At 39.6% G+C, this 14,584-nt stretch overlaps 3 protein-coding genes across 3 annotated transcripts in view; 1 reads left to right on the top strand and 2 right to left on the bottom strand.

Annotated features, from left to right (window-relative positions):
• Cbr-mcm-5 overlaps window positions 1-4,723 on the bottom strand; it is a gene marked incomplete at both ends in the record, with an annotated part of 6,340 nt that extends 1,617 nt beyond the window's left edge. Inside the window, 5 exons of the mRNA XM_045244550.1 lie at window positions 168-441; window positions 1,398-2,421; window positions 2,850-2,965; window positions 4,197-4,509; window positions 4,557-4,723. Coding sequence (XP_045094821.1) covers window positions 168-441; window positions 1,398-2,421; window positions 2,850-2,965; window positions 4,197-4,509; window positions 4,557-4,723 — 1,894 coding nt within the window. The remainder of the gene's footprint in view (window positions 1-167; window positions 442-1,397; window positions 2,422-2,849; window positions 2,966-4,196; window positions 4,510-4,556) is intronic.
• A 611-nt stretch (window positions 4,724-5,334) lies between these two features.
• Window positions 5,335-7,544, bottom strand: CBG12302 (the record flags this gene model as incomplete). The annotated part of the gene is made up of 5 exons (XM_002642663.1): window positions 5,335-5,456; window positions 5,897-6,166; window positions 6,712-6,814; window positions 6,991-7,272; window positions 7,350-7,544. 5 exons carry the CDS (start codon window positions 7,542-7,544, stop codon window positions 5,335-5,337), a joined length of 972 nt encoding a protein of 323 aa, XP_002642709.1.
• Window positions 7,545-11,240: 3,696 nt separating this feature from the next.
• On the top strand, window positions 11,241-13,851 carry CBG12300 (the record flags this gene model as incomplete). The annotated part of the gene is made up of 4 exons (XM_002642662.1): window positions 11,241-11,389; window positions 11,549-12,042; window positions 12,894-13,054; window positions 13,516-13,851. The coding sequence occupies 4 exons, from the start codon at window positions 11,241-11,243 to the stop codon at window positions 13,849-13,851; spliced, it is 1,140 nt and encodes a 379-aa protein (XP_002642708.1).
• Window positions 13,852-14,584: the final 733 nt, after the last annotated feature.

Below are 14,584 nucleotides of genomic sequence, written 5' to 3'. Positions count from 1 at the left end.
TCGCTTCAAAATGGAGATTTTTGAATCCTATAAACTGGTATGGATTTCTAAAAACAAGAGCTTTCCAAAAAGTATAAATACCCTGGCCTAACTTTTTCGGAAGTTTATATTTCTAGGCTATCAACAAAATGGGTATTTTCAGTCATTTCTCTGGTCAGCAAACTCACTAAAAGCGTCGGCATTGACGACCGGGTTTCTCATCTTGACGTAGTGATTGACGAGCTTCTCCGATGCCTGTGGGGTGAGACGTGGTCCGCATGTCATACGAGCATAGGTGACGAACTTCTTCAGGAATTCGATTGTTAGGAATCCATCCGTATCGTACATCTGCATCACTCCTCCATCGGCATCGGTGGTTGGCGCTTTTGGAACTCCTGCATCGTCGCGTTCCTTGGCAGCAGAGGCGTTGACGTGCACTTCGATGACGTGCTTCGCGAGGGTCTGCAAATTTCCGATTTTTGAAATCTTCGGATCAATTTTTCAGGTTTCTAGCGCAATTTTCAGCTGTTTTAGAGCACTTTTCTAGATTTGAGACCCTGATTTTAAGCAATTTTTAAGCAGAAAAATTGCTGAAACTTGGGGCCAAAAACGTTCATTTTCTGGGATTTTTGGACCCAATTTTCAGCGATTTTAGAGCAATTTCCTGGATTAGCAGGAAATTTCAGAGGAATTATTTAGGCTCAAATTTCTGAAATTGGCCTAAAATGCTCTCGAATCAATTTTCAGATAATTTAAAGCTATTTTCTAGATTTTCAGACAACTTTGTTCGGGAATTTTTATTAAATCTGACTGAATTTCCCTCTAAGAAAATGATCATTTGCTTTGAAATTTGGACCAGAAATTAGTCATTTTAGAGAATTTTGGGACCCAATTTTCAGATTTTTAGAGGAATTTTTTAGATTAGCTGGAAATTGCAGAGGGATTTCAGCGATTTTTTGAACATTATGGGCCAATTTCAGAAATATTTTAATGGAATTTTTGAGTCAAAAATGATCATTTCCTTGGATCTTTGAACCCTATTTTCAGCATTTTTTTTAAATTTCAGATCGATTTTTCATGTTTCCGGAGCAATATTCAGCATTTTAGGACCTATTTTTCACCGATTTTCAGTCGAATTTGGGAGAAAAAGTGACTGAAAATCGATGAAAACTTCTGGAAATTCTGTTTGAAATCACAAATTTCTGAGGAATGAGGCTGAAACTTCTGAAATTAGCCGAACTTTTGTGTCAGAAAATGCTAAATTTTGAAGTTTTAGGACCCAATTGTCTGATTTTTTAGAGGAATTTCCTAAATTAGCTGGAAATTTCAAGTAGAATTTTAAGGAAATTTGGGAAAAAATTGCTGAAAAATAGGGTCAAAAATGTTCATTTTCTGGGATTTTTCACCGATTTTCAGACATGTTCCAGCCAAGAGCCTCTTCTACTAACCGAATCCTTATTAACATCATGCGTATCCTTGACAATATAGATCATATCGAAACGCGACAAAATCGTCGGCATGAAATCGATATTCTCATCGCCTCTGCTCTCATCCCATCGTCCATACACCGAGTTGGCCGCCGCCAAAACTGAGCAACGAGAGTTGAGAGTTGTCGTGATTCCAGCCTTAGCAATCGAGATGGTCTGCTGTTCCATAGCCTCGTGGATAGCTACACGATCGTCTTCTCTCATCTTATCAAACTCATCAATGCAGACAACACCACCATCGGCCAGCACCATAGCTCCACCCTCCATGATAAACGATCTCGACTGTGGATCCCTGATAACGGAGGCAGTTAAACCAGCAGCCGAAGATCCCTTTCCAGAGGTGTACACTCCAATCGGCGCCACTTGCTCCACAAACTTCAGCAACTGCGATTTGGCGGTTCCAGGATCTCCCAAAAGGAGCACATTAATATCTCCTCTTCTAGTGATCCCATCTGGAAGCTTCTTTCGCGCTCCACCGAACAACAGGCAAGCGATCGATTTCTTGATATCTGCGGATCCGTAAATCGATGGGGCAATGGATTTGGCAATGATTTCGAAGGCGTCCTTTCGTTGAGCTAGCGTCTTGAACATTCGTTCCTCTTCCGGTGTGAATTGAGTGAAATTGGTTCGTCCTGGTCCAGAAGTCTCGATTTGGATGCCCAAGACTCGGAGATACGGCGTGCGGATGCCTTGGAGCGTCTTATCACCGCCCTTTCGTTGTTGGGCCAGCTTCTTGATGGAGTAGACGCCGACAATGGTGACACGATTGCCAGGGACAACCTTGTCTGTCAAATATCTCTCGGTGAAGAGTTGCAGATGACGTGGCATCTCTCCGTGTGGCACGTCTTCTGGATTCTCCTGAAGCTTCAGCGTTTGATAATCGACGCATTCGCACTTGTCGGGCAACATGATGTACGGATCGATTGGGCACTTGACCATTTGGCCTTGTTGGGGGCTGCAAAATGGGGAATTTAGGAGTGTGGATGGGCGGGTCCGGTGGGCGTGGCTTTGGGGAGGGAAGTTGCTATTTTTGGGCCAAAAAATTTGGAAAATTAGGGAGTTTTCAATGATTTTCAGGCTAATTTTCAGAAATTTCGAAAATTAGGATTTTTTATTGATTTTTAGCTTCATTTTCATGAATTTGAGTCAATTTGGGCTGAAAATAGTCGAAAATTAGCCAAAAGTTGGTGATTTTTGGGTCAAAAAATATAATTTTTTATGATTTTCAGGTCAATTTTCATGATTTTTAAATATTTTTTCATGATTTTTGAATCAATTTGGCCAGAAAATAGTCGAATATTAGCCAAAATTCGGTAGATTTTGAGTCAAAAAATTCGGAAAATAAGACTTTTTGGGCAGAAAACGGTCGAAAATGCTACTCACGCTGCACACGTCCGTGGCAGAGCGAATCCCTCCAATCCTGGCTTGATGCTGACGTCCGGGATCGTGTGCTTGCATTGACGACACTGTAGGGTGACTTTGGTCGCTTTGGAACGGACCTGGAAACATGGGGTTTCAGTGATTTTTAGGGTAGATTTTGAGGCGGAAATCAGGATTTTAGGGCTAAATAACTGGATTTTTGAGCCAAAATATGGTATTTTAAGGTCAAAATTTGGTATTTTTAAGCTGGAAAATCAGGATTTTAAGCCCAAAATTGACATTTTTAAGCCAAAAATGGTGTGTTTTGAGCTAAAAATCGGGATTTTGGAGCTGTAAAACTGGATTTTCAAACCACAAATCGGTATTGTATTTTAAGGCTGATAATCGAGATTTCAAGGCTAAAAGATAGGATTTTTGGCTGAAAACCCGATTTTTGAAGCTAAAAATTAGGAATTTTGAGCCTGAAAATCCTGATATTTCAGCCAAAAAGTCGGAATTTTGAAACTGAAAATCGGTGTTTTAAGGCAAAAATTGGGATTTTGAAGCTTAAAATTACCATGTTAGAGCTGGAAAAGCTTATTTTCAGGCTGAAAATCGAGATTTTAAGGTTAAAAATCAAGATTTCTAGGCTGAAAACCCGGATTTTAAAGCCGAAAAACAGAATTTAATGCCAAAAAATTGGAATTTTCAAACCGAAAATCTGAAATTTGATCCGAAAAATCGGTGTTTTAAGGCAAAAATTGGGATTTTGAGGCTTAAAATTACCATTTTAGAGCTGGAAAAGCTTATTTTCAGGCTGAAAATCAGGATTTTTAGGCAAAAATTCGGTATTTTTGAGCTAAAAATCGGAATTTTGAAGCCGAAAATTGGGATTTTAAGCTTCAAAAAGGATGTTTACAGCAAAAAATCGACGCTAAACCCTCAATTTTAGCTGTTTTCAGACCTTAAGGCCAAAAATGAAGATTTTAAATCTGAAAATTATTATTTTCAAGACTAAATTAGTGTCTTTTTAGCTGAAAAGCATGATTTTATAGCTAGAAAATCAGAATTGTGAGCCAAAAAGTCGGAATTTTAAAGTCGAAAATAGGTACTTTCAGGCTGAAAATCACCATTTTAGAGCTGAAAAATCCATGTATAGCATATTTTCAAGCCAAAAATCGACGCTCAACACTCAATTTTAGCTCTCTTCGGTAGATTTAATCCTATTTTAAGTCATATTTCAGCGATTTTGGACCATTTTCAGTCCATTTTTGATCGTTTCGGGTCGATTTAGGAAATTTTCAGCCAATTTCCAGCTATTCTCGACTACTTTTGGCCCATTTTCGACCAATTTCAGCCGCTTCCTAGTACCTGAGCAGCAGCGACGATGATTCCAGAGATCTTGACGACCTGCGACACCTGCGCGGATTTCACTTGACGCAACGACGTTGGATACTCATCGAGAGTGAGCATCACCTGAATATCATGCAGTTTCTCCTCTCCCTTCGGACGTGGCGTCGTAATCTCGTCGGCGACGATTTTCGCGGCCTCCTCAAGTGCTGGAAGCAATTTTCCCGGGAATTTCCGCAATTTCATCTCAATGTCTTCGTCGAAATTCTTCAAATGGTTCAGATTGATCTCCAGATGGTACTCATGACTGAAGTAGTTGCGCTTCAGTTGGTCTCTACAACAAAATCCAGGTTTTGGGGTAATTTTTGGCTCTAAACCCACCGATAAATCATTCCAAAGCCTCCGGTGGAGAAATCTCTGATAAAGTTGCGGAACTGAGTGATCAGCTGACGATACTCGGCGATCAGCTCCTTTCCAGTATCAGGGACGCCGTCGTTGGCGAAGAAACGCTCCTGATAGTAGATGCCGGGATTGTCGAGATTCGACATTGTTCGTGGCGAATTGTTAGTAGATTACTGAAAATTTTGAGCTCATTTAGACCAAGAATCAACGAAAACGGGCGAAAATGAGCAAAAATAGAGGTAGGACCCAAAAATCCCAAACTTTCAAGGTAAATCGGTGATTTTGACCTGAAAAATGGCTTCAAAACCTTCTTCTAAAACACTAAAAAGTAACTTTTGTGAGCTGATTTAGAGAAAAATGAGCCAAAAATCAGCAAAAATGAAAATTGACCTAAAAATCCTGAAATTTCTATGTAAAATATGGATTTTGACATGAACAATGGCTCCAGAACCTTCTGAAACCCGAAAAATCAGTCTGAAAATCAAAAAACACCCCAGGAAAAGTGGAAAAATGAACCTGAAAATCTGGCAAATGCGGTAAAACGGTGCGAGCGTTCGAATTCGAAATTTTGGCGCCTTCGCGCCCAAGCTTGCTGTGCAAACACCGCAACGCGCATCTGCCCACTCGGACATTTTAGTTTACGACAATTCAGTTTCAGAGCTTAGAAATTCGATTTTCAGAGTATTTTTAGACCAAGAAAATTGAAAAAAAAATTGATTTAAAAAATTTTATTTGAAAAAAAAACGAAAGAGGAATTTTAAACAGGCGGTGGTGGCTCCCTTGACGACAACGCCAACGTCTTGTTATTCCGATTCGTCGTTTCTTCCATCGTCCGTGCCAGTGATAGCTCTTCTCGTAGTGTTAGCTGTCGTCCTTCTTCTGAAAAAAAATAGTTAGGTTGTTAAATTTTTTGGAAATTTTGAAATTTTCAAAAAAAAATTTTTGATGCTCCAACCTTGGGCTCCTACGAAACCCCTTAAACGTAAACATATTTTGTTGAAACTCTTCCAGAAGATCAAACAACAATAGAGCTTCATTTTTGTAGTTGACAACTTTTTGATGCAATCGCGCTCTAGCGAGATAAGCCGCATGTTTCGGTAGAGCGCGTTTGCACCTTTAGGTGCATTATCTTTAAAGGCGCATATCTCAAAAACTACGGTAGCTAGAGAAAAGTTGTCAACTGCTAAAATAAAGCTCTATTTTTGTTTGATCTACTGGGGAAAGTTTCAGAATAATCGGTCAGGTGGAAGTTTGAAAAAAAAATTTTTTTTTAATTTCCAAATTTTTTTTTCAAATTTTCAAAAATTCAAAAAACTCACTCAACGTTCCCGACTTCTTCTTCTTGACGTCGACATTCTGAATCGAAGGTCTTTGAGTCGGGCGGCTCGTTGGGGTCTTCTTTTTGACGACTCGTTCCTGGGTCTTATCCTCTTCCAGCGTTGGCTGAGGATCTTGGGTCCGTTCCGGCCTCAGAATCGCCGACGACGCGGTTTTTTGAATTTTTCGGGATTGTCCAAGTCGGTCGGGTATGATTCGCGAGAAGAGTGTGATTCGTTCGGCACTCTCGCCACGTGTCAATTGGTCGAGTGCTGAAATTTGGGAATTTTAACTTAAAAACTGATTCATCTTGAAAACTAAAAGAGCTAGACAACAATAATCAATTGCAAACTTGTAGGAAATTTAATTTTACACATTTTTATAGTTGACAGTTTTCTAGTAGCTTTTATGGTTCGTAAGATATAGCGCGTTGGAGCAAAAAAAAGTCCCTATGAGGAAAATCAAAATATCTTAAAAACTAAAAACGCTAGACAAAAATTGTCAATTGCAAAAATGTGTAAAATTTAATGAACTACATTTTTTTAATCAACAACTTTTTGATAGCGTTTTTGGTTTTTGAGATATGCGCCTTTAAAATTGGCGGTCATTCGCGCTTCTCGGACGCAGACAGGAGAAGGAGACGCAGAGAAGCGCGCGTCAACTTTAAAAACGCATATCTCAAAAAATAAATAAGCTAGGCAAAATTTTCAACTATGAAAATGTGTGAAATTTTATAAGCTACATTTTTGTAGTTTGCTACTTTTTTCTAGCTTTCTTAGTTTTTGAGTTATGCGCCTTTAAAGTCTGTGATACCCACCATCCATTCTCTCCTTGGTCTTCTTCTTCTTGTTCTTCTGCTTCTCAGGCCTTCTCAAATGGAGAAGATCTTCAACAACAGCAGCCTCATCGAGATTTTCAATCTGAAACAAAAAGAAATCAGATGAAAAAAAGTAAAAATAAGTTTCGCCCGGCAAGGGGAGTCGAACCAGCGATCCCCCACCTTCGCAAAACGTAAAGCGCGCGCACAACCCCTGCGCCACGGAGGCGAGGCGAACAAGGAAAAGCGGAAGGCGTATAAGAGGGCGCCGCTTCTCACCTGCTCTTTAGTCTCCTTTTTGACTTCAGGAGGTAACGGAACGCCTCGTTTCACAATCAAACTACCGTAGTTCATGGTCATATCAGTTGATAGGTCAGATGGTTGTCTTAAATAGTTCACTTCTCCTTCGCTGACTACTGTAAGCGTTTTTTTATCGTCCTCTGATAGCTGAAAGTTGCGTTCCAGACACGGGATTCGGCGACTGATGTAGCTGATTTCACGGATTGATAAGCGAGTCGATGGGTAGATGGGCTCTCCGGTTAGACGCGATTTTTTGATGTCCTGAAGTAGTGAATGTTGGATTTTGGCAAATTCGCTCCATTGCAAAAATTCAAAAACCCGCCAAAACTCAAACATACAGTTCCCAACCGATGCATAATCGCATTTTTGGGCGGTCCATCCGTCGGATACAACCAAAAATAAGTGAAGAGAAAAAAGCAAAAATGTGTGCCGAACATGATAATTAATAATAGTGAATGGTCCTCCTTATCATCGTTATCAGTTATGATATCGTCGTCTGGAGTTGATGATAATATTGACCATGTTGATGACATTCTTAGTTTAATTTATGAAACTTTTTAACGAAAAACGGATATAGAAAATGATTCAATTAGTGACGTTTCAGCGATTCTGAAAAAATGATAAATGGAGCACGTGAGACTTGTCAACTTTGATTCAATTTATCTGAGCTCCTGTAAGAGGTATCAAAAAACGGTCAACTGATAAAATAATTGTGATAATATGATAAACATTTCGTTAATTAACCGCTTTTTGATACCTTTTTCAGGAACAGAGATAAATAGCATAAAAGAGAGCGCGCTCCACGAATGACTTGGAGGTAGCGCCCAGCATGGCGCTTACTGTGACCCAATTTATCTCGGTCCCTGTAAAAGATATCAAAAAGTGGTCAACTAATAAAATAATTGTGATAATATGCTTGACGTTTTGTTAGTTGACTAATTTTCAATATCTTCTACAGGAACTGAGATAACATGGCTCAACGTTGAGCCGACTCTCCAGGAGGAGGGCGCCAGGAGGGCGCAGAGAAGCTAGAGCGGTTGCGGTGGAGCCTCACACTTTAAAAAAATGTATCTCGGTTACTGTAGAAGATATCAAAAAGAGGTCAACTAAAAAAATGTTCAGCATAAAATGATAAACATTTTGTTAGTTGACCACATTTTGATATCTCTTACAGGAACCGAGAATAATGGGCCACAAACGGACCTTCCCGTAGATTCCTTCAGGGTGAACATTTTTGCACAAACCAACATGAACATGATCAAAAAAATTGAGAGCTACAAAATGAACCTACTTGGAGTACTGTAGCTTGTCTATAAACAAAGTAACGGCTTAAAAACCTCCCGAGCTACGCGGTGTTTCTTTTTTGGCGTTCTGCAACTTTGTTTATAGACGAGATACAGTAATCCAAATAAAATCAAGTTATAGATCTTGAGTTGTACTATCATATCCATGTCAGATGGTATGAAAATATTGATTGCGAATGAAACTATGATAGGGTTCGTTTTTGATCTGTTCTTGGTCCGTTCTTGGTCTGTTTTAGTCCATTTTGACCCGTTTTTTAACCGTTTCTCCGACACGTAGCTTCTACAAACATTGAAAATGGAGGGGTCCGTTTTTGGTTCGTTTTCCGTGTTTAAATTCAAATTCAAATTTTTCAGAGATGGCAGGAGAAAGTGGGTTTTCTGAAGCCTAGAGGAGAGAAGCTGCAAGATGAACCAAAATCGAAGCGTCCATTGCTCACTTGAAGTTGTTAGATATCCTGAATTTGACGTCATCTAATGTACAAAATCTTTGAATAATTTATTTTTAATAGTTTTTATGTTTTTTAGTCTGAAATAAAAAAAAAAAGTTTTTTTGATTTTTTTGAATTTTGAATTTTTGAAACTTCTTCGAAAATTCCGAAAAAATTTGAAGCTCAAATTCGAGCTCAATTATCTCAGTTCCTATGATAGATATCAAAAATTTGTCAACAAATAAATTGTTGCTGATATTATGATAAACATTTTAGCAGTTAACAAAATTTAGCTCTTATAGGAACCGAGATAATTGAGCTCAAAGTGCAGGCATAAAAAATTCCTCGAAGAAACAAAGTGTGCCAACTTTAAAGGCACATACCTCGAAAATTATAGAAGCTACCTTAAAATTGGTAACAATTAAAATGCGTAAAATTCCATAATAAACATTTTTCCAGTTGATCACATTTTGATATCTCTCAAAGGGACTAAGATAATTGAGCTCGAAGTAATACAGTACTGGCCAAAAAGGTATTCGCAAATAGTTTTTCGAGCATAACTTTTCTGAAACTTCCCGGATCAATCTGATATTTTAAGACAAAGTTTAAAACGGTAAAAGAAACTGATTCAACAACAAGAATAGTCAAAATTTCAAAAAATTGAAAAAAAATCGAAAAATTCATGAAAATTGCAAAAACCCGGTAAATGGAACTTTGACTTCTGAGATCTAGGATAGACCGGTAAACGAAAAATAACAATAGAAAATGAATAAAATAGCTTTAGTACTTCGTTGGGAAGCCTTTGGCGTCGATTACCGCCTGACATCTTCTTGGCATCGAGTCGAGAAAAGTGTCGATGACAGACATCGGGATGGCCTGCCAGACATCTTGGAGTTGGTCGAACTTCTGGTTGGCATTCGAGGCACGGATCCCTCTAAGCTGTCTCTCGACATGCTCCCAGAGGTGTTCGATCGGATTCAAGTCCGGAGATTGACTTGGCCAGTACAGAAGATCCACGTGGCGGCGTCGGAACCACTCCTTGATGGCTTTCGAGGTGTGCTTCGGGTCGTTATCCTGTTGGAAAACGAACGCCCGGCCCACAGTAGACCGTGCCCAGGGTCTCATTGTGTTCTCCAAGATGTCTTCATACACAAAGCGATCCATGATGCCCGTAATTCTTCTCAGCGGGCCGATTGAAGTCCCAGAGAAGCAGCCCCAGACCATCACCGATCCACCTCCATGCTTGACGGTTTGGAGCTGGTAGCTGGGATCGAACCGACATCCAACCGGACGGCGAATCCACTTGATACCGTCAGTACCGAACAGATTGAACTTGGATTCGTCGCTGAACACGTGATTAGCCCAATCCTGACGTCCCCAGTGGAGATGAGCTCTGGCCCATGCTACGCGGGCGATTCTGTTCTTCTTGCTGATCGATGGTTTCTTAGCTGGCCGTCGTCCATGGAGTCCAGCATCTTGAAGACGTCTTCTGACGGTTCTCAGGGATGGTGTGACTTCATTTGGAGTCTTCACGACCATCTGAATGTCCGTAGAACTCCTCTGGGGATCCTCTCTTGAAGCTCGGACGATGTTCCGATCCATGTTCTTCGACGTGATACGCGGTCTTCCAGGCGATTTTCGCTCCACCAAGGCTCCCTAAACATTTTTTTCCATAACTATACTATTTTCGAATATTACCTCATCCCGAAACTGCTTCAAGATCTTCTCGATGGCACGTTTAGTAACATTGAACTTCTGCGCCAAGAGGTCCTTGGAACATCCACTTCTGAAGCCGATGACGATGGCTTTACGGATGTCCTGAGAGATGTTTTTTTTTTCTGAGGGGTCTGGCCATGTCTGTAAACAGTTTTAAATACATAGGAGCCAAAACCAACATTCTTAGAAACCATAATATCCAAAAATATAAAAATATGAAAAAAGTGAAAAAACGAAAAAATTGAAAAAATTGAAAAAAACAAAAAATTTCTGAAAATGATGCAATTTCCTTGTACGCAATTTGTCGTCACCGTGTACGACATGCACAGTAAAATTTTCAGATCGATCCCTTAAGTTTCAGCAAAGTTACTCTCAAAAAACCGTTTGCGAATACCTTTTTGGCCAGTACTGTAAGTCATAATTGTGCTCAAATAAAGGCTGTCCCGGCATTTAGGAACCTTCTTATTGCCTCAATTGCGTGCCTACAGTATGCATGATGACGTCATCAGGCTCTTCTGGCAATGCCTATGGTCCGTGTCAGGTCAACCCTGCCTTTTCGTATACTAGCCAACGTTCCCCCCTCTGCCAACACACAAAGACACCAAGAGAGAGTGTAGAGAGAAGAGAGGCGCAGACATTCTGTGTGATGTGTCTCTTGTCTCTATGTTTATCGATTCTTTCGCTTCGTCCGCAATTTTGGCAGTTCTCCTTCATATGAACACTTTCTTATAGATTTTTAGATGTTTATTGAGCCTAAATTTGCCAATTTTCTAGGGTAATCATGGCGCCGAACCGCCCATCCGCACATGAATATCCATCGGATATTGTAGATCTTCGAGACGATTTCGCGAGTCAAAAAACGCTGACAATGACTCTGAACGAGGAGAATAAGGTCTTCAGATATTGGATCTATTTGAAGTGTATCAAGTGGTGAGTTTTTTTTTGCCAAATTTTATCTCGGTCCCTTTAAGACCAATGACGGACCCGCGGGCCGGGCCGGGCCTCCGAAATTTGGAAAAAGGCCTGGCCCGTTACAAGTTTGGCGCAGGCTCATAAGTATGTATCTCAAAAATAAAGATTTATTTTCAGGCAAATCGAGCTCCGTTCCAATTCGTTCGAAATGTTCGCCGCTTACTTCAAAGCCCCTGCAACCTGGTCAGCAGAAGTCGAATTCGAGATCCGCACCCATATCACAAATTCCATCCGAAGCGAAAAATTCGTGGGCCGATTCACCGGCGCCAATCATGTCCATTTCCGACCCCTGAAGCTTCATGAGCATATGGCACGAGAGAAATTGACAGAGATCAAAGTGGAAATCATCATGAACCTGACCCAAACTCAAAATTTCGGAATGATCTACAACTATTTCGATATGATGCCAGTTGAGGAGGATGGACTACTGAAGGTTGAGGATCAGCTGATTCGAGTCAACAAGAGATATCTGGGAATGATGTCACCGTTCTTCAAAGCACTGTTCTATTCGGAATTCAATCAAGAGGATCAGATTCACGAGTTGAATGAGAAGTTCCGAGAGATGATTTGTTTCCTTCGGTGCTTGTATCCACATCGGCAACCGGTTACTAGTGAGTTTAAAGCTTTTGAACGTTAAGATATTAACATGAAAAAATGAGCAAAATCTAGATTCTGAAAAGAGCTACAAAATGATATAAAAGTTGATAGCGTTTGAATATTTTTAGTTTAGATTCTAACGTTTAAAAGAGCCAGGGCGGGTACTTCTCCAACTTTGACCCAATATATCTCAGTTCCTATAAAAGATATCAAAAATTAGTAAACTATTAAAATGTTTAACATTTTATGACAAATTGTTTATCAGTTAACCACTTTTTGATATCTCTTATAGGAACCGAGATATGTGCTTTTAAAGATAGCGCACGCAACAAAAGGGGAGAGGCACTTGGGCGCGCCAAATTTGAAGGCGCATACCTCAAAAAAAAACCAAGTTAGCTACAAAGAAGTTGTTAACTACAAAAATGTGAAACATAAAATTTTGCGCATTTTACTAGTTTTGACTTTTTGATAACTTTGTTTGTTAACGAGATAGTAGAGCTGAAAGAGGAGGGCGCAGAGAAGCTAGAGCGGCGGGCTCTCATGGTTGTTGGTTGTCAACTTTGAGCCGATTTATTTCACTTCTATAAGAGATATTAAATATTTATGAACTGATAAAATGTTAAGCACGTTAAAACAAATATTTTATTAATTTTTTGACTACTTTTTGATATCTACTACAGGGACTAAGATAAATTGGGTCAAAGTGCAAGTACCTATGTGATACCCACCCAATACCCCTGCAAATCAAAAGTTATGGAATTTTATATATTTTCAAAGATATTTTAACAAGCTACACGATGATTATAACTATATGTCAATTTTATACCAACTAACCTCTTAAATGCTAAAAACTCGGTTTTTCCAGAAAAATCGCTCGACTACCTTCTCCAGCTGGCCGATCGCTATCAGTGTCAACCGATCGTGGATGCTTGTGAGATGTTCATGTGTGCTCACTACCATGAATACCAGAAGAAAACGGAAAAATGCTTCTCCTATGTGGAAAAGTATAAGATGCAGAGACTTTTGGTGAGGAGACGGAATTTTTGGGATTTCAAACTTTTAAAAAACTTTTTGAACAATATAAAATTTTAAGAGTAGACAAAACAAAACTAGAGCTTCATTTTTGTACTTGACAAGTTTTGGTACAAGCGCGCTCCAGCGAGATATGCCACGTGGAAGTCGGCGGGTGATCCCCCCCCCCCCCTAGGTGGCGCCGCAAGNAGGTCACTTCCACGTGGCATATCTCGCTAGAGCGCGTTTGTATCAAAAAGTTGTCAACAACAAAAATGAAGCTCTAATTTTGTTTAGTCTACTCCTAAACTTACAGAAAAATTGGAAAAGTTTGAGGACATTTTTTGAGCGGGAAAAAAACGTCATTGTAGAGCCAAAATCAGTTTTTTGTGCAATCTTTCAAGGAATTTCTCTAGGTTCCCTACGAACCGAATTGAATGGCTTTTTGAACAAATTTTTTAGCCAATGTTTTCCAGAGAATTGTCGTCGAGTACGTTGCTGTGACCCAAACCACAACCCAATTCCGTGCTCAACCCTACTGGAGGGATTTGTCCGAGAAGACGCAGCTCGCCGTTCTGGAATTCATGGCCAAGAATCAGTCGAGAAGAACAAAAGAGCTAGAAAGACGTCGTGGAGTGAATCAGCATCGTGCGAACATTGATCCGATCGATGATCAGGGACCGCCAAATGGGCGGTTGCTTGGAATCGCCGATCCGGTCCGAAATGCCGATCCTCGGCCACCAAACCAACATGTCAACAATCATAGATACATGCCTGGACATTGGGGTCTTCGCGTTATCGATTTTGACTAGAAAGGTTGTGCTAGCAAGTGCGCTCTATTGATAATTTTCACTATTTTTTGATAGCTTCTCTAGTTTGGAGTTATGCGCCTTTAAAGTTGGCGTGCCCAAGTGCCCCTACCTCTTTGCTGCGCTCGCTATCTTTAAAAGCGCATATCTCCAAAACTAAGAAATTTATCAACAAGCTATAAATTACAAAAATGTAGCTTATAACATTTTACACTTTTTGCAGTTTGTATTTTTTAAATACCTTCTCTACTTTTTGAGTTATGCGCCTTCAAAGCTTGGTATGTGCCGTTTTAGCAATAGAGCGTACTTGCTGCCTTTTTTTCTTATTGTGTACCTTGAAATTTTTTTAAAAGAAAAAAAAACCAAAAAAAACCCTAATGATTCTTTGTTGTATTCCATGACCACATAATCTCTTATGTTTGAATTTTTCGAAAAAAAATCCCTTTTCCATACTTTAAAAATCTCCATTTCCTTTTTTTTTGCGAAATTTTGCCTCGAATGATTCCATTTTTCCTTGTACCATATTATTAATTTCTCTGTATATCAGTTACTACTTTCATTATTTTTTTATGTTAAAGGTGGTGTACGGTGAAATTTTTTATTGCATCAAAATGTGCAGAAATGCATGTAGATTGGCATAAAAATAAAGAAAAAATTCAAAAAAATTCCTTCATCGAGTAAAAGCGCGCGAATTCAAACTTTTAAATTTTTTTTGCTCGTTTTCACTGTTTTTTTC

This window comes from Caenorhabditis briggsae (genome assembly GCF_000004555.2).
Source record: "Caenorhabditis briggsae complete genome, chrIII, whole genome shotgun sequence".
Classification (NCBI taxonomy): Eukaryota; Metazoa; Nematoda; class Chromadorea; order Rhabditida; family Rhabditidae; genus Caenorhabditis; species Caenorhabditis briggsae.
The sequence above is the reverse complement of the archived record's forward strand: the minus strand, read 5'-3'. Positions and strand labels throughout refer to the sequence as shown.